Source organism: Lynx canadensis, chromosome E1 (assembly GCF_007474595.2).
Source record: "Lynx canadensis isolate LIC74 chromosome E1, mLynCan4.pri.v2, whole genome shotgun sequence".
Lineage (NCBI taxonomy): Eukaryota > Metazoa > Chordata > Mammalia > Carnivora > Felidae > Lynx > Lynx canadensis.
In genome coordinates, this window is record NC_044316.2 from 37,350,755 (window position 1) to 37,372,638 (window position 21,884).

General features: G+C 53.5%; 1 protein-coding gene across 1 annotated transcript in view; it reads left to right on the plus strand.

Moving 5' to 3' along the window:
• Positions 1-21,884, plus strand: part of ARHGAP23 (Rho GTPase activating protein 23) — a 47,365-nt gene that overhangs the window by 23,688 nt on the left and 1,793 nt on the right. Inside the window, 9 exon segments of the mRNA XM_032595708.1 lie at positions 4,085-4,163; positions 6,913-6,986; positions 7,272-7,361; positions 8,163-8,288; positions 14,249-14,290; positions 14,849-14,945; positions 17,061-17,092; positions 21,164-21,515; positions 21,518-21,846. Of these exon segments, the coding sequence (XP_032451599.1) occupies positions 4,085-4,163; positions 6,913-6,986; positions 7,272-7,361; positions 8,163-8,288; positions 14,249-14,290; positions 14,849-14,945; positions 17,061-17,092; positions 21,164-21,515; positions 21,518-21,846 (1,221 nt within the window).

Consider the following 21,884-nt stretch of genomic DNA (forward strand, 5'->3'; position numbering starts at 1 on the left):
GGGTCAAATACATCCCTAATCGTGGCCCCTTGGACAACTGCTGGGCTCTGCATTCACGAGAACCTTGGCGCTGTCCCTCCCTATTCATGCCCACCAATAAGTTCCACTTCCTGTAAAAAAAAAAAAAGCTCACTTCTTAAAAAAAATGGCAGTTATATCTCAGTAAGCTGGAAAAAAACCTAAAGAAAAATATATTTTTTTAAGTATTTATTTTGAGAGAGAGCGAGCATGAGCAGGGGAGGAGCAGAGAGAAAGAATCCCAAGCAGGCTCCGCCCTGTCAGCACAGAGCCCAACGTGGGGCTTGAATCTACAAGCCATGAGATCATGACCTGAGCCAAAACCAAGAGCCAGACGTTTAACTGACGGAGCCACCTAGGCGCCCCCCCCCCCAAAATATATATTAAAAGAATTAAAAACATTTTTTTAAATGTTTCATTTATTTTTAGAGAGAGAAACAGACAGAACGCAAATGGGGGAGAGGCAAAGAGGGAGGGAGACACAGAATCCGAAGCAGGCTCCAGGCTCTGAGCTGTGAGCACAGAGCCTGACGCGGGGCTCAAACTCACACAAGATCCACAAGATCTGAGCCAAAGTCAGAGGATTAACTGACTGAGCCACCCAGGGGCCCCCCAAAGAGATATTTTAATGTGAAAAAAAAAAGAATTTGCAGCAGGGTCAGTGTTTCTCAAACTGTATTCCCCCAAAAAGCTGTGGAAGGCTGGGAGCAGGTCAGGACCCCGGTCTTTGCTCAAACTAGAGAAATCTGCTTCGTTCTGTTTTTAATGTCATTCTTTTTTTCATATTGGGTTTTCACGTATGATTCTGTTTGGCAAAAAGGGGCTCTGCTGAAAAAGATTTTTGGAAAACCATGCATCTGGGCAATGAAGTCCCATGAGTCACATATTTAGTGAAGCTTCAGGTGATACCTGACCGTCTTCCTGCCCTTGGGGAAAAAATGGGGAGACAAGATAAGTACGTGTGGGACAGTGGCCAAGGGAGAAGGCTGCTCTCTCACCAAGGGCCAGATTGTGCGATGAGGAAGGAGAAGATGCCGAGGGCCAGAGCAGGTGGTAGACTTGAGTGTTTGAATCTTTGAAGCGTGAATGGGAGGGGGCAGGTGGACAAGAAGGCAGTCCAGGCTGGGAACGATGGCATTTTCCAGAATCCCAGAGAAGGGTCTGAGTGTCGCGACAGAGAACAGGCCCATTTCATTCCTCCTTCCTGGGCTCGCCAGTGGGGAGGATGAGGCCCGGGGCAGGAGGTGGAGGGCTTTTGATGGCTCCACTGAAGTCTTTGATCTTGACAGTAGGGACAATAGGGAGCCTTCAGTGGTTCTTCAGCTGGGGAGGCATAAATGAGAGTGGAGTCTGCTTTAGCTTATGTCTGACGGATACAAATGAGGGAGGCCCAGAGCGGGGCATCCAAGGGAGAAATTGCTGACATGTGAGAAGTGCAAGGGGCCAGGAGGACACGGTGGCCCCAGGGGAATAAGGAAGATGGGAGCAGCTCTAGGAGTTGACCACGTGAGAGGGAGGAAGGGGGGTGCAGGGAGGAGCCAACATTTGAGCTGGGGGCTGGTGGTATCTCTCTGGCAGAAACTGGGGAGTAGGGCCCGAGAGGGAAGATGTGTCAGGCAGGCCCCCCCCCCCGGATTTGGGGTGATGGCACAAACAGGCAGTCCCCAAGAGTGCACTGGAGGATGGACACGGTGGCGTTGGGGCACAGAGTGGGACGATGGAGGGAACTGCTGTGTGGGCAGAGGGTGGGCAGCAGGAGTGAAGGGCCAGGCTCCGTGTGGGACAGAGGAGAGGGGGGCTCAGGTGAGGCTGGGGATGAGTGGCAGATGTGTGCACGTGGGAGGGGTCCAGAAGCCTTGGGTTTGGCAGCTGGGAGATGAGAACAGCCAGGAGGTGATGGGGCAGGTGGGCGGGCCCTGTGCTGGCTTGGGGTGGATATGCCCAAAAGCACATTCGCTGGGGCTTAGCCAGGGAGAAGCATGGCCGGGGCTGGGGGGGCAGCGGACCCAAGTCAGGGCCCAGAGTGTGCTGGGCGTGTAGTTTTGTCTCAGACACCAGTCCCGTCCTCTGTCTTGGGGACTGCTGGAAGTTAAGTGCTGTGGGCAGGGTGACGTAACTCCTGATGAACCTGAGGGGGAGGGTATTGTTTGTGGGATGGTGTGGGGCCATTGTACTGAGTGTGTGTGTTGTGGAGCTGCGTGTCTTTGTGGAAGGTGTTACCTTGTTTTCCGGGCCCGAGTTACTCTGAGCCCTTCCGGTCAAGGCTGTTACCTTGGACTTTGCACGGGGTGGTGGTGCCCCCTCGTGGACACAAGGGACAGTGACCGGCCATGCTTCATTCATTCTTGCATTCAACAATCCATTTATTTAAAAAAAAAATTTTTTTTTTAATGTTTATTTATTTTTGAGAGAGAGAGACAGATTGTGAGCGGGGGAAGGTTAGAGAGAGAGGGAGACACAGAATCCGAAGCAGGCTCCAGGCTCTGAGCTGTCAGCACGGAACCCGATGTGGGGCTTGAACCCACAAACAGATCAGACTCGAGCTGAAGTCGATGCTTAACCAACTGAACCACCCAGGCGCCCCAACCATCCATTTATTTAAAACAGGGTTTCTTGGGGCGCCTGGATGGCGCAGTCGGTTAAGCGTCCGACTTCAGCCAGGTCACGATCTCGCGGTCCGTGAGTTCGAGCCCCACGGCGGGCTCTGGGCTGATGGCTCGGAGCCTGGAGCCTGTTTCCGATTCTGTGTCTCCCTCTCTCTCTAACCCTCCCCCGTTCATGCTCTGTCTCTCTCTGTCCCAAAAATAAATAAACGTTGAAAAAAAATAAAAATAAAACAGGGTTTCTTGGGGTACCTGGGTGGCTCAGTTGTTTAAGCGTCCGACTTGGCTTAGGTCATGATCTTGCAGTTTGTGAATTTGAGCCCCGTGTCGGGCTCTGTGCTGACAGCTTGGAGCCTGGAGCCTGGAGCCTGCTTCAGATTCTGTGTCCCTTTCTCTCTGTCCCTCCCCTGCACTCTCTCTCTCTCTCTCTCTCTCTCTCTCTCAAAAATAAGTAAACATTAAAAAAAAACCCGGGTTTCTCAATCTTGATGCCTTGCAGAATAATTCTTTGTTGTGGGAAGGTGTCCTGTGTATCACAGAAAGTTTAAAAGCATCCCCAGACTCTGGTTGTGGAAACCAAGGGGGTTCTGTCCCTGGGGGTGTGATTCTGCCCCTGTTGAGAACTACTGACTTAGGCCATATAGGTGCCAGGCTAACTGAGTTCACTAGGTGATAGGAGCACAGTGGGGGACAGGGCAGACAGGACAGGACAGACAGTCCTGCCAGGCAGGTAGGCAGGGAAGGAAAAAAATGCATACAACGGTGACAAAGTGTGGTAAGTGCCATGGAAGAAACAAGGTCAGGGCTGTTGTACAGATGACGGGGCAGGGGCAGTGGTGGCTGTGTTAGCTGTGACTGTCAGGGAAGGCGTCTCTGCAGAGATGGCATTTGGGTAGGATGAGGAGGCTGGCCTGTGAAGGGCAAGGGAGGAAACTTCTAGGGGAGGGAATTGGCATGTGCAAAAGGCCTGAGATAGGCAGGTGCCAGGCATGAATGACTGCTATGTCATGGATAAGGAGAGGGGGTCCAAGGGTGGCTCTCCACTAAATGCAGAGCCCTGGGAGGCAGGATTGAGTGCTAGTAGGCCCGAGGAGGTCCAACCACCAAGGAGGTTTCCCTCACTTCCGTCCCATAGTGCTCGCACCAAAGAAGGTGCCTAGTACTTGCTGTGGGTGGGCAAATGTGGGAGCTCACTGGGCTTGCTGGAGCAGGGAGGGGTCGGGGCCAGCCGGTCAGGGGGCCAGGACCTAGCTGGGCGCTGTTCTGCCGCCACCACCCTGATGAGTCTCCTTAGGCCGGAGATTCCCTGGTCTGGGCAGAGCTTGGTGTGGGCCCCAGGGAGGGCCGGGCCGGGCTAGACTAGCATGGAGGCGTGGGCACCTGGGCTGGGCCTGTGGGGGGGGATGGGGTTTGTGCACCCCTCTGGGCCTGCCTGAGACCTGACATCTTCGCCCTCTCCCCAGCGCTGGCAGGACCTCAATGTGATCAGCAGTCTGCTCAAGTCCTTCTTCCGAAAACTGCCTGAGCCTCTTTTCACCGACGGTGAGTGGGGGTGGAAGTGGAGGACGGGAGGAGGAGGGACACCTGTCTGTGCGGCACTCTGACCACTTCGTTTTATTGGGTTTGTTGGCTTTACTCATTGGGTTTTTGTTGTTGTTGTTTTTTAATGCTTATTTATTTATTTAATTGTTTTAACATTTATTTTTGAGAGACAGAGAGAGACAGAGTGTGAGCAGGGGAGGGGCAGAGAGAGAGAGGCAGATACAGAATCCAGAGCAGGCTCCAGGCTCTGAGCTGTCAGCACAGAGCCTGACGTGGGGCTTGAACTCAGGAACAGTGAGATCATGACCCAAGCCAAAGTCGGATGCCTAACTGAGCCAACCAGGTGCCCCAGTGTTTATTTTTTTTGAGAGAGAGCAGGGGAGGGGCAGAGGGAGAGAGAGAGGGAGACACAGAATCTAAAGCAGGCTCCAGGCTCCCAGCCGTCAGCATAGAACCCGACATGGGGCTCGAACTCACAAACCGCGAGCTCGGGACCTGAGCCAAAGTTGAGGCTTAACCGCTTGAGCCACCCAGGCACCCTGGGTTTTTGTTTCAATACAAGAGAAACATGGGCTTGTAACAAACCTAGTATAGATGCAAATAAAGAACACCCGAAGGTGCCTGTCACTCTCCTAGTCCCTCTCCCTGGAGACTATCCTGACCCTTTCTGAGCGTTTGCTGTGTGCCAAGCACTGCTCCCTACAACAACTCCACGGAGTAGGTACTATTCTCTCCATTGTACAGATGAGGAAACTGAGGTTAAATCATTTGCCCAAGGTCACAGACGTTGTCAGAGCCAGGATTCAGCCCCAGGCTTCCGGCTCCAGAGCCCAGCTCTTGACCGTTCGCTGATCTGTTTGTTTCCCAGACCCTCTTACACCTGTGACGGAGACAACCATGCATAGATAGGGTCTAGAGTTGGGTGAGTTTGCCTGCGTGCTGGCAAATGTTTGCCATCTGGCTCTCAAGGGAAAAAAAGCCTTGATCGGTAGTCTCCATGGTACAATTACTCCTACTGCGCCTTATTTCAAGCTACCGATAAGCTGCCACCAACGTGGAGTCAGAAGAGATGAACACCTTTGGCCCTCAGGAGCCAGTGTGAGCAGGATTCAGCACACCCCTGGGGGTGGGGGGGTGGGGGTTCTTAACAAAAGGAGGCTTGTCATTCTGAGATTCATTCGTGTCTGTACAAAGAGCTCTACCCCGTTCTTCTTTTAAATCAACCACCTGGTAGTTCGTAGTCGGAATAGACTATAATTTGCCTAATCACTCCCCTATTGATGGATATTCAGGTTGTGTTCAAATTTTTGCTCTTACAAAACACGTTGCAATGACTTTCCTTGAAGGTGTCCCTACATGCCCGGATCGGTGTCCTAGAGGTGGGTTCCTAGACTGTAGAATTTCCAGGTCAAAGTCCTGGTCAACATTTTTGAAAGCTAATGTCAAGCTGCCCTCTGAGAAGAAGGCCCTAGTTCATACTCTGACCAACAGCGTAGGAGAGAATTGGCCCCATCCACCCTAGATGTTATCAGCATTTTATTAGACTTCTCTTAATTGGTTGAGGGAAATGTCATCTCATTATGTTTTCATTTTTATTTCTTTCATTATTAGGGAAATTAACTATCTTTTCATTAGTTTATTGGCCTTTTCTGTTTCCTTTCATTTCCTGTTCAGACTGTGTGCCCATTTTCCTATTGGGCTGTTTGTCTTTCTTGGTATCGATTTGTACGAGACAAGCTCTTGTGTATTATGGGTATTAACCCTTCGCTAGTTTTTGCGGAGATTTGCTCTCGGTCTGCCGTTTGCCTATTAACTGTTCAGGGCAGAAATTGAAAACAATTAAGTGTAGTCAAAGCTGTTCATCTTTAATGGATCTTGCATCTCATGTTTAGGAAGGCCTTATGGTTGTAAAGACGTCTTCTTGGTTTTCCCAAGATTTTAGCAACTTTGACATTTGGCTCTCTAATGCAATCACACATGTTTGTGTATTATCATGTGGGCTGGAAATGGATTTTTGTTCCCCCAACAAGATAGCTAATTGTCCCAGGGACATTTATTGACCCCTCCATCCTTCCGCACTGATTTGAAACGCTGCCTTTATCACATAGTAAAGATCCACGTGGCCTGTTCCCCTCCTTTCTGTGTCCTTGTCCTTGGCCAGCCTCCTCCGTGAGGCCCAGGCTGCTGAAGCTATGCTATCTTTTTAGCGCGTTTCAGTATCGGATAGGACAAGCCCTCCCTCGTGATTCTTCCTTTACAGACTGTTCTCCGCTCTCCTTATGCATCTACCCGTCAGATGAGTTTCAGAATAAACTTAGCCTGTTCCATGTTTTAAAGTTCCCCATGCACTTCTTCCGAAGGGAGTTGGGGGGCATTTTGACACAGGTGGTGTGGGCGTCTGGAGGCTGAAAGGGCCCCTCCCTCTTTCTAGGTAACCTCTTCTGACCTTGTGGTGTCCTTGTCCCGGAGCCTGGGACGAGGACCTCTTTTCCAGTATGCACGTGCAGCTCAGGTCCTGCTTCTTCCCAAACACACATGGGCTGCCCCAGGTCGGGTGCGCCCCTGAGTGCAGCTGTAGTGGGTTTGGTCACATAGACACAAGGTCATGGAGCACCCCCCACCCGCCCCCCCCACCCGCCCCCGCCGACGCTGAGCTGGAGCAGCCTGGGCCTCCTCAGCTTGGAAGCACCGTGAGAGTGGGAGAAGGGACTGCCTCCCACCTCTCTAAAGAGTCTTCACTGTGTTCTAGACAAATACAACGACTTCATCGAGGCCAATCGCATCGAAGACTCGAGGGAGCGGATGAAGACGCTCCGGAAGCTGGTAAGGAAAGAGAGACGCCCTCGGGCAAAAGGCACACTGGGCCTGGAGAGCACACCACCCCCCCCCCCCCCCCCGGGGAGGCCTGGAGCCCAGTGCCGCCACTTCCCTCTGTGACCTTGGAGATGCCCTTCTCCGCTCTGGGCCTCCGTTTCTCCATCTCTCCAAGGGGGCTGGCTAGAGGGTGGTTTCCAGACTCCGGAGGTATGGCGGTGGGAGCCCCTGTGGGGTGTGCTGGGGAGATGGGGAGGCCATCACAGCCCCGTGCCCCTTCTCGCTCCCGCCCAGATCCGGGATCTCCCAGGACACTACTATGAGACTCTCAAATTCCTCGTGGGCCATCTGAAGACCATTGCTGACCACTCGGAGAAAAACAAGGTGGGGGGACTCTGGCGTGGAATGTGGGGGAAGGAGGCATATAGGGTCCTTTCAGCATATTCTAGACTCTTCCAGGTCAGATAATCCCAAGGCCCTCTAGGCACACCCTTCTCCGTAGTCACTCTGTCCCCACCCCACCCTTCCATGCCAGCCGGTGCTTCTTCCCCGGAGAGCCATCTCCGGAGTTTCTGAAGGTCTCATAGAGGCAGAGAGCCACAGTCCCTCTGTGTCTGATAGAAATCTATCCTCGGATTTAGCTCAAATCCCTTGCATTGCATTTTTCTTTCTTTCTTTTTTTTTTTTTTTTTTCCTTTTTTAAAAAATATTTTAAGTAACCTCTACACCCAACATGGGGCTCGAACTCATAACCTTAAAATCAAGCGTTGCTCACTCTACAGACTAAACCAGTCTCTCATGCCACATTGTGTTTTTCTAATCAGACCTCTGTATTTTCTGGTTCTGCAAAAATGAATGGAGCTAAAGGAATGCTCCCAGTTTTAAAATACCCTTAGAACCTCCAGCAGGTCCCTATTCTGGCATCTGTCACTGTTAGCACGGTATGGGTGAGCAGGCTGGGCACTGCTCTCGGCTGCTAGGCCTGGGGATGAGCGAGGCTGAAATCTGGCCTGTACTCTACTTGCGAGGCATTGCCTTACCCAGCAAGGAGGTGTCCGTCCCCTAAGCCAGGCATAGCTCAGGATGGGCCTTGGGCCTGAGGGGCCTGGGGTGAGGAAGGTCTGGGGGACTGGAGGTCAGAGCTTATGGAGTGTTGATGCTGACCTGCTTTCCTCCCCTGCCCAGATGGAGCCCAGGAACCTGGCCCTGGTCTTCGGGCCGACGCTGGTGAGGACGTCTGAGGACAACATGGCGGACATGGTGACCCACATGCCCGATCGCTATAAGATCGTGGAGACGCTGATCCAGCACGTAAGCAGCCACTTCAGGCCGAGGCCATGTCCCCCTCGGCATTTCGCTCCTGCTCGCCTGGGCGGATGTGCTCAGTGGAGGATGAGGCAGCTTCAGCAAATGCTCCTGGGATGGCACATGCCCTTCCGAAGCGATGGGCTGCGTTTCCAGACCAAACAGGAATGGATCCTAGAATCCCTGTCTTTCTAGGATGTTCCATTCCCGGCAGGAGAATCAGGAGGCCCCTGAGCTTCTAAGATGAGGGTGAGGGTCAGAGGGCAGAGGATGGGCAGGGAAAGTGCGGCTGGGTTGGATAGCCAAGGGGTGAATGCAGGGGCATGTTCAGAAGGGGGCCCCAGGAAAAGTGTCCTTGTAGAAACACGCAGACGGGTGTAGGGAGCAGGGGCAGAGCTCTGCCTTGCCACCCCAGTGAGGCTTGGGGGAGCAAATGGTGATGCCCGGGGAGGGGATGCAGATGAGGCAGGGCGGAGCAAGGGCTAAGACAGGATCCTGCACTTGTCCTCTGTATGTCTTGGGCTGGTCTCCCCCCTTCTCATGGCTCCCAGAAGCACCACAAGCCCTGTTGTGTCTAAGGAGTCTAGTTATTGTCCAGGATGGGATGAGAACCTAGAGCGGCCAGCAGAGGGCGCAGGAGGCCTTGGTCCTCTAGAGCCAAACTCAGGGCAGCGCCGCCCCCTTCTGGGGCCCTAAGGGATGCTTTTATAAATCCTAGATTTTCAAGAAAAAAAAAAAAAAATCACAGATTTCCCATTTCCAAATCTGCCTGTGGATGGAACCCGACCCCCTCCTGCCAGGAGAAATAAGACCGGCAGCTGGCCAGCGGAATGGGGTCCTCAGCGTCTGCAACTTCACAGACACTTTAGGGAAGGGAAACCAGGCCACGTTACTCCCATTTTACAGATGAGGAAACCGGTGCTCAGAGAAGCAAAGTGACTTGCTCAAAGTCACGCAGCTTATAAGTGGCAGCCCCAGGATTGTAAGCCAGCTTTGTCTGACCAAAGTTGGTGCTTTCCTCGGCCCCTGCTGGGAGGCCAGACTCCGGGGTCCATCCTAGAGCTGGCTTGGCCGGCCAGGGTCAGTGACGTGAGGCAGTGGGGTAGACTTTGGTCACGCCGACTGGCCTTGCCCGCTTATTTCCTTCCTCCACTGGGTGGTCAGGGCTCTGAGCCTTGGGAGGGAACGTCAAAGCCTGTTCTCATTCCAACATTTCCCTTAGTCTGGGAAAACTTATCCCTTGGAAAATCTCAGCTCCCCAGTCTAACACGTGGCCCCCGGAGCCCCTGGAGTCGCGGGCCCAGGCAGGATCAGACCTCGGCAGAGACTTCTCTGACTCTGGCTCTGAGCCCCTGGCCCATCAGCGGATGGCTGCAGGTCGTGGGTGACTTTGAGGCCATCACCTGGCCTCCGTACCCGGGGCTCCTGTCCTCCCAGTGGCAAGTCACCAACCAGCTCATTCCCATGTTTACTAAGTCAGCTGCAACCCAAAGACCACGTCAAGGCATTTGTTCGAACATGATTGCCGCTCTACATACACCGGGATCTCTCAACCTCTGCACTAGTGACCTTTGGGGCCAGATGATTCTTTGTGGGGCTCTGTCCTATGTAGCGCAGGATGGTTAGCAACATCTCTGGCTAGATGCCAGGAGCCTCCCTCCAGTCGTGACAACTGAAAATGTCTGCCGACTTTCCCAAATGCCCCCCCACCAGGGGACGGGAGGCAGAGGCACCCCGCTTGAGAACCGCTGAGGTAGCAGTTGAGGGCACTGGCTCTGGAGCCCGCCTGCTTGAAGTTCAACTCTGGCTCTGCTCCTTACATGCTGTGGGGCCTTGAACAAGGGACTTACCCTCTTTTTGCCTCAGTTTCCTCATCTGTAAAGTGGAGATGATAATAATGCTCACCTCACACGGTAATTGTGAGGGTTACATGCGTTAATGTCCGTGAAGCACTTAAAATGCCACTTAGCGGGTAAGAGGTGTCATATGAATTAGCGACCACCATTATTGACCTCATCGGCATGCCAGAGGCAGGTGCAGGTGCTGGGATGCAGAGGTGACTGGAACCCAGGCCCTGCTGTGAAGGAGCAGTGCCTCAGTGAAGATGTCATTTCTTCATTCTCTGGGCTATCGCCAGGGAAGCCCATGGAAGGACCTAACCCTGCCCCGGCTGTAGGGCTGGGAGCGTAGTCAGGGGCGAGTTTAACTGTCTTACGACACCCGGAGGAATTTAGCCATTCAGAGCAGGGAGAAAGCGTTCCAGGCACAGGGATGTGCAAAAGCAGGGTGGCACCAGCTAGCGTGAATTCTTCCAGAAAACTCTGGGCTACCTGGAAGCTTCTGGGCTCCCACAGCACTTTGGGTACCTCCAAACCGAATTAAAGGCTGGGCTTCTTAGGGCTTCCTCTATTCAGCCTGTCTCTGGGGACTGCACTTTTTCTTAATGATGGCTAACATTCATTGTACATTAGCAATGTGTTGTACTAAATATTTTACACACGGTATTTCATTATTTTTGAAATGTTTAAGCGGAGGGTATAATTGACATGAGATTAGTTTCACGTGTAACAACACGACCATTCAGTATTTGTATATATCTGTGAGATGATCAGCGCTATACATATACCGTCACCATACATAGTTACAATTGTTTTTCTGGCCATGAGAATTTTTCAGTCTTGTTCTCTTAGTAACTCTCAAAAACACAATGCAGTATTGTTAACCACAGTCATCATGCTCTAGGCTACGTCCCCGCGACTTATTTATTTTGCAACTGGAAGTTTGTACCTTTTGACCCCCTTCACCCACTTTGCCCACCCCCCCACTCCCGGCCCCACCCCAGCCTGTTTTCTGTACTGATGAGCCTGGATTGCGTCTATTTGTTTGTTTTAGATTCCACCTGTGAGATCATGCGGTATTTGTCTTTCTCTGTGTGACTTGTTTCATTTAGCATACGTGGTACCTTCAGGGGCCATCCATGTGGTCACAGATGGCAAGATTTCCTTCTTTCAGTGGCTGAGTTGTATTCCATTTTATATACACGCCACATCTTCTTGACCCATTCCTCCATCAGTGGGCACTCAGGCCACTCCCGTGTCTTAGTTGTTGTAGATAATGTGCTGCAATGAACAAAAGGGTGCAGATATCTCTCCTTGGTGTTTTTGTTTTCTTCAGAAAAATACCCAGAAGAAGAATTGCTAGATTATAGGGTAGCTCTTTTTTTTTTTTTTTAAGTTTGTTTATTTTGAGAGAGAGAGAGACAGAGAGAGAAAGCACAAGTAGCGGGAGGGACAGAGAGAGAGGCAGAGAGAGAGAATCCCAAGTAGGCTCCACACTGTCCGTGCAGAGACTGACTCGGGACTGGAACCCACGAACTGTGAGGTCATGGACCTGAGCAGAGGTCAAGAGTCGGATGCTTAACTGAGCCACCCAGACCTTCCTGGATCGTAGGGTAGTTCTATTTTTAATTTTTTGAGGAACCTCCATGCTGGTTTCCGTAGTGGCTGCACCAATTTACATTCCCACCAACACTGTGTGACAGTTCCCTTTTCCCCACATCCTCATCAACACTTGGTATTTCTAGTTTCTTATAATAGCCATACCGGATTTCATTTTCCTTCTCACCACAATTTTAGAAGTAGATACTCCTGTTATGCCCATTTTACAGATAAGTAAATAGACTCAAAGAAGTCATTTACCTGAGGTGGACTTGAGCTCGAGAAGACTGACTTTCGATCTTGCATTATTTCTTATCCTCTCTTCTCTTTCTCGTTGCTCTCCTTTGCCACTTATTTGAGTTAATAATATGCCAGATTGTGGCGAATAATAACTGAGGTTCATGGCACATGGTCATAATCAACCTGCAAGCCTCCTTGTTTCCCCCTTCATCCCTGACCCCACTTTGCTCCCGCCATAATTACCCAGTCTGATTGGGTAATACGTATCCTTTCAATCCACGTTCCCTGTCCTATTGTATTTATTTATTTTTTAACAAACAGTATTTTTTTTAAGTAATGCCCAATGTGGGGCTCGAACTCATGAGTCTGAGATCGAGTTGCACACTTGCAACTGAGCCAGCCAGGTGCCCCTAATATTCTGTGTGTGTTAACTTTCGACCAGTGAGCTTAACTCATTGATTCTAATTTCTGTGTTGTTGGGACTTCTCTCTGCCATCTTTTTTTAAAAAAATTTTTTTCAACGTTATTTATTTTTGGGACAGAGAGAGACAGAGCATGAACGGGGAGGGGCAGAGAGAGAGGGAGACACAGAATCGGAAACAGGCTCCAGGCTCCGAGCCATCAGCCCAGAGCCTGACGCGGGGCTCGAACTCACGGACCGCGAGATCGTGACCTGGCTGAAGTCGGACGCTTAACCGACTGCGCCACCCAGGCGCCCCCTCTCTGCCATCTTAAGTGTTGTTTTTTGTTTACCCCATTTTCATTTTATTTCTTTTCCATCTGTCCTACCTTGCTTTCAATGGATTGATTTTTGTTTTCCTGATATGAAAATTACATAATTTAGGGGAGCCTGGGGGGCTGCTTGGTTAAGCATCCAGCTTGATCTGTGCTCAGGTCATGATCTCACGGTTCATGAGTTAACGCCCCAAGTGCTGACAGCGTGTGGAGCCTCCTTGGGATTCTGTCTCTCCCTCTCTCTGCCCCTCCCATGCTGTCTCTCTCGCTCTCTCAAAATTAAAAAAAGAAAAAAAAAAAGAAAATTACACAATGTATAAAGCCCAATCTGTGTTTAATTATACAATTATAACAGCCCATACTTATGCTTCACTCTCACTGATTATTCCTAAAGCTCATCAATATCCATTGTCTTCCTTCCACCACATCTAAAAACCAAGTGCCTTAGTGTACTGTCACCCATCACCGGTTTCTCCCTCTGTGTTCGAAATCCACAGTGTCATGGATATACTTTGTGTGTGTACAATTGTATGTGTATATGAGTATCCTTGCTTGGATCGACCGTGGACATTCATCCTTACCTCTCCGAGCTGGTCACTCCACCCCGGGGTCATTTCTTAACTGTGCTCATATACACAGTTAAGAGAATCTTTGTGCAGCAAGCTTTCTGATGTCTTCAAGTAGCTTTAGTTCACACTCAACTGAGAGTTTAGCAGGGTATAAAATTCTAGGCTCAAAATTCCTGCGTTTGTAATCCAGCAATACAGGAAAACACTACGTATCTTCTTATGGCTGCTGCTGCTGCTGAAAGTTCTAGTTACAGCTGATGCTCATTTGTAAGCAACCTTTTTTTTTTCTCCAGAAAACTTTTAGGGTTTTATCTTTAAGATTCTCAGATTTCACAAAACATACTTACGAATCAGATTTTTACTTTATTTTCTATCCTGTTTGGCATTTATGTGAAAACTCTTTCCTGCCTGCCCCTCAGGGAACCTCCTAACATTTCCCTCCCGGCACTTCTGTCTTCTGGCTGGGGGAGAGGGTGGCAACCCCAGTAGCTAATGTGGTGCCCAGGGCTCTTCTGGCTGCCGCAACAGGTGGGCCTTCTCTCTGCAGTGGACCCAGCCTGCGCTAGATGGCACTGCTGTCCCCGCTTCTGGCTTGCGGTTGGGAGCGAGCCCCAGAGATGTGTTCTGGACAATATCTAGTGAAAAACAGGAGGAGAAGCTTTTCCTGAACTGGCCCTCCATCAGTCCTCAGCCCTTCCCATTCCAGGCTGCATTTCCCTCCAGCACTGGGGTCCAGCTTTTTCTCTCCCCAAGGGTTTCTCATAGTCTGTGGGGTTTGGTCCTGGGAATCCATGTTCCCTTGGGAACATCCAGTGACCAGGCCAGCCTGGGGGTTGTTGAGAAGAGGGAGGACCTTCTCCTGCCCCATTCCATATGGCGTCTGAGTGGAGTCCTCTGGACTGTGCGGGTCCAGAGCCCGTGTCTCCGTCTTCCCTCAGCCCCTTCCCACGCTGAGTTTCACCACTTCCTTTTGTCTCCTCTGCAGTCAGACTGGTTCTTCAGCGATGACGAGGACAAGGGAGAGAGAGTAAGTGATGCAGAGGGAGGGTGGAGTGGGTCTGGTCTGAGGTGGGCCTGCATCTCAGGCTGGGGCCCGGGAGGGGGCAGGCAGTAAGACTCAAGCAGGGGAAGGTCCCTGCCCTTGGGGCTTCCCAGTCTGATGGAGGAAACATAGGCCCTCTTCTCAGGAGCCTCCAGTCTAATGGGAGACACGATCCTTGCCTTCATGAGTCCCCAGTCTAAGGGGGGAGGTATAAGCCACTCTAAGGAAACTGAGTCCAGTAGCAAAGGCAGACTCCACCTTCCAGTCTTATGTGGAGGATATAGATCTTAGAAAGATCCAGTCTGATGGTGGAGACACAGCTCCAACCTTTGGGGTTCAGCCAAGGTGTTGGAGAAGGCACAAAACAGTCTAATGGGGTACGTGTAGGACCTGCCTTCAAGAGTGCCTGGCTGATGAGAGAGACAGCTAGTGAGCCCCAATCTGATGGAGGAGTCATGGGCCCTGCCTCAGGTTACCCCGTTTTGCGGGATCCACGGTCCAGCCATCTGAGGACATGCTGGCTGACCCTCCTCCTGTTCGCAGACTCCTGTGGATGACAAGGAGCCTCAGTCAGTGCCCAACATTGAGTACCTCCTGCCTAACATTGGCAGGACAGTGCCCCCTGGTGACCCAGGTTCAGGTGAGTGCAGGGGCTTGGGAACGGGTGGGAGTGGGGGTGGGATTCGCATTCCCAAGGGTCCCAGATGCCTGGCCAGACGCCCAGCTTCCCTGCTCTGCCCCAGCGGGGCCCTTCCCTGCCCCCACCACAGAGACCCGGGCTGTGGCAGGGCCTTCTCCACTCTGGGGAGGTCTGGCTTGCCTGTGGGCCCGCTTCCTTGTCTGCTCAGCTGCCCCTCCCCGGGCTGGGTAGGGGCTTTGTTCGCCCTCCTTCACTGGTTTCCTTCCTGAGCTTTTTATTTCTCATGGGCTGTGTCCTTCTGGGCATGTTCCTCTTTTTAATTTTTCTTCCTTTTCTCCTTGCACCCCTCTGCCCCCTTCTCTCTTCTCCCTGTGCTCTCCTCCCGCCCCTGAACCCTGCCTCTCTCTTCTCCCCTTCCCCTCCTCCAGCGGACCTGTTGGAGATTTAAAGGGTACAGTGTGGCATTTGCGGCCTCGGTCACTAACAGTGGCGGGTGATTATAAGAAGGCTGGGCAGGCCCGAGGGGCAGGCAGACAGGTCCCGGGCTGTGAGCACCTCACCCTTGACGTACCGGCTACCCCCGCTTGTGAACAGCATACCCCCTCCCTAGCCCTCCCATCTGAAAGCCCCTTCTCAGGAGGAAGGAGGCATTTGTCGGAGCCAGATCCTGTCCCCTTGCCGGGAAGTCTGGGCACCGCATGACTGCTCCCTCACCTCTGCCTCGGTCCCCAGACTCTGGGCTTTTCTCTGTGCTGAACCCGGTCACCTCCGGTTATCTGGACAGGGGGAGGCTTGGCTGGTAGGGGGACCCAGCCTGTCGGGACACGAGTGATGTCACCCTCAGAAGCCTCTCTATAACTGCAGCTCCTGCCTTGGTGGGCTCCGAGGGCTGACTCTTCCCGCTTCTGAAACCAGAGCCCCTGGTCACTCAGCCCCTAAGTCCTCAGGGCCGTAGACTCTCGTAGCAGAGCAGCCCAGAGCAGCCCCTCGGCCCAAGGCATTAACTTCTCCCGCCCTGTGGGCGGGCCTCCCTTCGTATTCTGACGGCTCCTGTCTCTGACAGAGGCCTAGCGCAGCACCCCTAGTTACAAGAGGCAGGCTGAGGAGGGAGCCAGGGGACAAGGTGGGTGGGGATGGCAGAGAGGAGCCCCCCGTTTCTTCTAATCACCTGCTGCCGCTCCCCTGCCTCGTGTGTGTCACTGTGTGGTTGGCCATCTGCTCCTCTCACCGTGTGCAGGGGAGGGGTGGGGAGGAGGACTCACTTGCTTGCCAGAGAGTGTGGATTAACTGTGCCTGCCCACTGCCCCGTCAGACCCCGGGAGGTCCTTAGATCAGCCTACCCCCTCCCCGGTCCTGGAGAGGACACTGCCAGGATTTGGTTGTGGTTCCTTCTCCACCCCCAGTGATCTTAAAGGAGCGGGACCCCAGTCCTACTGATGTAATGATTTTACTCGTTCTCGTAACTCTGGTGATAAACAGGACCTTGCCCCCAGGAAGGCAGATGGACGAGGAGTCTGGAGGCAGAGCCTATCAAGGCCCTAGTCACCAGCGCGCTCTGCCTCCTGGGTCCCACCTACTTGGTGTCTGCCCCTCGACGCCATCATTCACAGGGTCCCTCTTCTTCCTCCTGTCCCGGAAGTGGGGGGTGGTGGTGAGGGTGGAGGTAGGGCGCCCCCTTGTCTGTGCACTGTGTGGTCTCCATTTCTCCAGAGCATCTGTGATTCGCTGTGTTTCATTGTGGTTTCCGTGGACTGCGTCTGATATTTGGCATTTTCTCTCTAGTGCTTCAGAGTAACAGGGACAGGAGGGGAGGGGAGAGGACCTAGGCCCAAAGAGAAGCCCTCCTTGCCCTTGACCCTGACAAATGAGGGTCTCACAACTGGCAGCCTTGACGTCACTTCCTACCTCGAAAGGAAGTGGTGATTGCCATCAACACCGTCCCTGGGCCATGGGAAATGACACCAGAAGCCCATCACACTCGCAACACCTGGGGAGAGCTCAGGTGTCTGATCTCCCTGGTTCCTGAAGCCTCCGGGGAGAGGGAATCGTGTGCACAAGGCAGCCTTCTCCTGCCCCGATTTAACTTTCCTTTGTATTTCTCTCTCTCACCGACAGATTCTACCACCTGCAGTCCAGCCAAGTCCAAGGTAAGTGCCAAAGCAATTCTGAAGCTTTCTCCCTGCTTAAGCCGTCCCACTTCTTGATTTTGGCCAAGGGAATGGGGAGAATTGCCGCTGGATGCTGAGGAAGTTGCTGGTCACAGGGAAGGAAAGCAGGAGGTACTGTGCGTACCGTGGTAAGCAGAGAAGTCACTCACTGTGGCCGTGCTGGGCGGGGCATCTGGTGGAATAGAAGGATCCGGCCTGGGAGTTAGGTGGCCAGGTGGCCAGGGGCAGTGTTCCCAGTGGCTAAAAGCGCACAGTCCGCGGCGCCTGGGTGGCTCAGTCGGTTAAGGGTCCGACTCTTGATTTCGGCTCAGGTCATGATCTCACGGCTCATGAGATCGAGGCCCGTGTTGGGTTCCGTGCTGTTAGCGCCTGCTTGGGATTCTCTGTCTCCCTCTCTCTCTCTCTGCCCCTCCCCCCACTCGCGCTGTCTCTCAAAATAAATAATTTAAAAATTAAAAAGAAAGAAAAAAAGCACAGACAGTCCTGGGTCTGAGTCCTGCCTCCACCACTTAGCTTCAGGCCATCAGGCAAGTTGTTTAACCCCTTTCTGATCCTCAGCTGCTCACCTGTCAATGAAGCGTAATATTTCTCCTTATAACCACAAGTATGTCTGCTGTACCTAATGTTCTTTTTGGAGGGCCCAAAGCAGGCAGAAGGAAGGAAATAACAAAGATAAGAGGATAAATCAATGAAATTGAAAACAACTGAGAAAATCAATGAGCCTGAAGCTGGTGTTTTGAACCAGCTCTCACAGCCAGCTACTCACCGTCCAGGGCCTGCCCTCTGAGACAGAACCCATTAGGCAAGGATGTAGAGCTTGATGGCCAAGGGGGTTGGTGTCTTAGCTCTGGCTGCCATAACAAAATACCACAGACTGGATGGCTTAAACGAGAGAAATTTATTTTCTCACAGTTCTTTTATTGTTATATATTTTTTCATGTTTATTTACTTTTGAGAGAGACAGAGACCGAATGTCTCTTGAGAGCGGGCCAGGGGCAGAGACAGGGAGACACAGAATCCGAAGCAGGCTCTGGGCTCTGAGCTGTCAGCACAGAGCTCGACTCGGGGCTCGAACTCATGAACTGTGAGATCATGACCTGAGCTGAAGTCGGACGCTTAACCGACTGAGCCGCCCAGGCGCCCCATTTTTTCTCACAGTTCTTGAGGCTAGATGTCCAAGATCAAGGGGTCAGCATGGTCAGTTTCTGGTGAGAGCTCTCTTTCTGTCTTGTACGTGGCCGCCTTCTTGCTGTGTCCTCATACAGCAAAGAGAGATTACAATAAAGAAAGCTCTCCGGTGTCTCTTTTTATAAGAGCACTAATGCCACCACAAGGGCATGACCTCATTACCTCCCAAAGGCCCCATCTCCAAGTACTATCCCATTGGGGGGTAGGGCGTCAGCATACGAATTTGGGGAAGGGGACACAATTCTGTTCATAGTTGTGGGTGAAATCACTAAACTCTGGTGATTGAACTGGACTCATGTCTGTCCGGGTCTCTAAGCACTGGCCAGGTCCCAGCGAGCCCAGTGTGCCTGACACGCAGTGTGCCTGGGGGGACGGGGAGCTCACTCCGTCATAAGACTTCTACGGCAGGGAGCAAGTTCATTATAGTGACCTGAATCTAGCCCACCCATCGCTCCTGCTAGCCCCCTGGTTTCCCGTAGCCTCTCCTGGGCTGACGCCTTGGCCTTTATGTGAATGTACCGACCTCTACATTCCTGGAAGTGACCATTATGACTGCTCTGCTTCTGTAACTAGCTGGGATGAGAGGATAATTTGATCTGATGGTCCCAGTGGCCTCGCAAGCGCCTCAGAGAGCACTGGCCAGAAAAGAACGTGGCACTGCTACCTTGTGCCTCAGGTTGATCAGAGCAGAACTGCCAGATCGCACAACTCCAGGGATTGCCTTCTGGAGCCGTGCAGCGTTGACCGCCATGGCCCAGGGCCTATGAATCCTGACTCCCTGACATGCTTCAGCTTCCTCAGAACCAGCTGATGTGAGAGACAGTACATAGGATGCGGTGGCCACACGAGGCATCTCTGTGTCTCCATTATTATACCGTGGCTGAAACAGGAGGTGACCTGTGAGAAGGGGTCACAGGGCAGGTCATTCCAGCCCAGCAGGGGGACCAGTTTCAGCCTGTGCTTATGCACGGCCTTCTGTGTTGAGGGGACTGCATTCACCCATTTGTCCATTCACTTAACATTTATGTATGTATGTATGTTTGTATGTATGGGGGGTGGGGAAGGGGCAGAGAACGAGGGAAAGAGAGAATCCCAAGCAGGCTCTGTACTGTCAGTGCAGAGCCCGAAGCTGAGCTTGAACTCATAGAGCGAGATCATGACCTGAGACGAAATCAAGAGTTGGATGCTCAACGGACTGAGCCACCCAGGCGCCCCCAGTCACTTAACGTTTAGTGAGCACCTGTTATGTGCGGGCACTGCACTAGGAGTCATGGACGCAAACACAAAGAGGCCACAGACCTTGCTCTCAAGGAACTCTGAGTGTGATACAGATGATGTGGAAACAGAGCTATTCCGATGGGAGAAGAGCAGGTGTAGGTGTGTTTTCAAAGGGCCATGGGAGGGCTGAGAGGTGGCTGTACAGAGGATGCCATATTTGAGCTGGGCCTAGGAAGAGGGCTAAGAGCTCATACGGCAATAGGCGGGCAGGGAGAGGGGGCGGTGGTGGCTCAGGGCAAGTCAGTGTGGCAGGTGGGCATCGCCAGAGTGAAGGGTGTGTTGCGGTTGGGGTAGGGAGGGCTGGCAAAGCGGGTAACAGGTTGTAAAGGGCCCTGTGTCTGGGCTTCATCCTGGGGGAGGTGGGGGGCCCTGCAGAGTCTGGAGGTGATCAGATTCCTGCCTTGCCTAGAAGGACTGACTGCTCTAGAGGAGGGGGGACTGGGGTAAGGCAAGGCTGGAGGCAGGGACCCCTATCAGGAGATGGCAGAAAGACCCAGAAAAGGCAGAGCAAGGGCCTGGACAGAGGATGGTGAGGATGAGCTGGCTTTGGGAGTCACTTCAGGAAAACTGAGAAGCAGCAGGGAAGGCGAAGGAGGCAGGGAACCACCTGAAGGTGGGGAACATGAATGCAGGTCGTTTGGGGCAGGTGTAGGGAGCCTAGTGTAGTAGTTGTAGATAGGTGAGTTTCAGGTGCCCACAGACACTTTGCTAGAGATGGATTTGCCATTGGAAGAAGAGTTCTGGAGCTCAAGAGGTAGTTTGGTGTTGGCCCGTGAGGGTCACCGTGGGCTCTGCTGGGGCACCACGGAAGGACAGGACCAGAAAACACTCACAGGACTTAGCCGTGACAGTGCAGCAGGAAGTTGCCCCGCGTGGGGTTGGAAATCGCTGTTTGGGGCGCCTTCAATCCGATCGTTCAGATTGTTCAGAACTGGGTAGCCACTTCTGGTAGCCGAGCCGGCCAGATTGATGTGGGGTTGGGGACTGTGGGTGGGGGCCCCGGTGGGATGGCTGAAATGCAGTGGGCTGTAGTGGGAAGGGGAAGTGAACTTGGGCCGGTTGCCCTGGAGAGGCCCATACCTACTGCCTAGGTGGAAAGGCAGGTTTCCCAGGTGGGAGTGAGTGGAGATGGAGGGGGTAGAAGCCATGGGGGGAGGGACGTGCCTGCCAGGCTCTGGTGATTATAACCCGGGCTGGTATATATAAAATGGGTTCAAACTGTCGAGTGTATTCACTGTTGAGAGGCTATTATCACCAGAGCTGTGTCTGCAAGGATTAATCTAGCGCTGGGCTTGGGGAATGGAGTGGAAGTTGGGGCGGAGGTGAGGGACCAGGCCCCAGCTCACAGGAAGGAGCCGAGAGTCTGGATTGAGACCAGAGTGGGTACCGGAGGGGACTGAGATATTGAGGGGGGCCGCGTCTGGCCGGCTCCCGGCTGGGTAGGGACGCTCCCACTGGGACAGCCATCTGGGAGGAAGGGCTTAGGACGCCGGCCGGGGAGGGGGGGGTGGGGGGAGCGGGGCCGGCTTGGGACCTGCCGCGGTGCGGTGGCGCCTCCTGCATGCTGACCTGTCTCCCGCGCAGGGCTCGTGGGCCCCCAAGAAGGAGCCGTACGCCCGGGAGATGCTGGCGATCTCCTTCATCTCGGCGGTCAACCGCAAGCGGAAGAAGCGGCGGGAGGCGCGGGGACTGGGCAGCAGCACCGACGACGACTCGGAGCAGGAGGCGCACAAGCCCGAGGCGGGGGCGCCGGCGCCGGGGGCGCGGGACCAGCCGGAGGGGCCGCTGCCGGGCGCAGCCGCCCCCGAGGCCCCGGGGCGCCTCAGCCCCCCGGCGGCGCCGGACGAACGACCGGCCGCGGACACGCGCTCCATCGTCTCGGGCTACTCCACCCTGTCCACCATGGACCGCAGCGTGTGCTCGGGCGCCGGCCGCTCCGCGCGGGGGACGAGGCGGACGACGAGCGCAGCGAGCTGAGCCACGTGGAGACGGACACGGAGGCCGGCGCGGGGCCCGGGGGGCGCCCGGCGCGCCGGCCCTCCTTCAGCTCGCACCGCCTCATGCCCTGCGACACCCTGGCGCGCCGCCGCCTGTCCCGCAGCCGCCCGGACGGCGAGGGCGCGGGCGCGGGGCGGGGCGGCCCCCGGGCCGCCGAGCCGGTGCTCGTCCTCGTCCATCAGCCATTCGTCTCTGTCCCCCCTTCGTCCTGCTTTTTATTCTCTTTGTCTCTCTGCCTTCGTGGCTCATCGATGTCCCTTCTGCTGCTCGCCTCGCACTTGTTCACCTCCTATAATTCTCTCGCTGG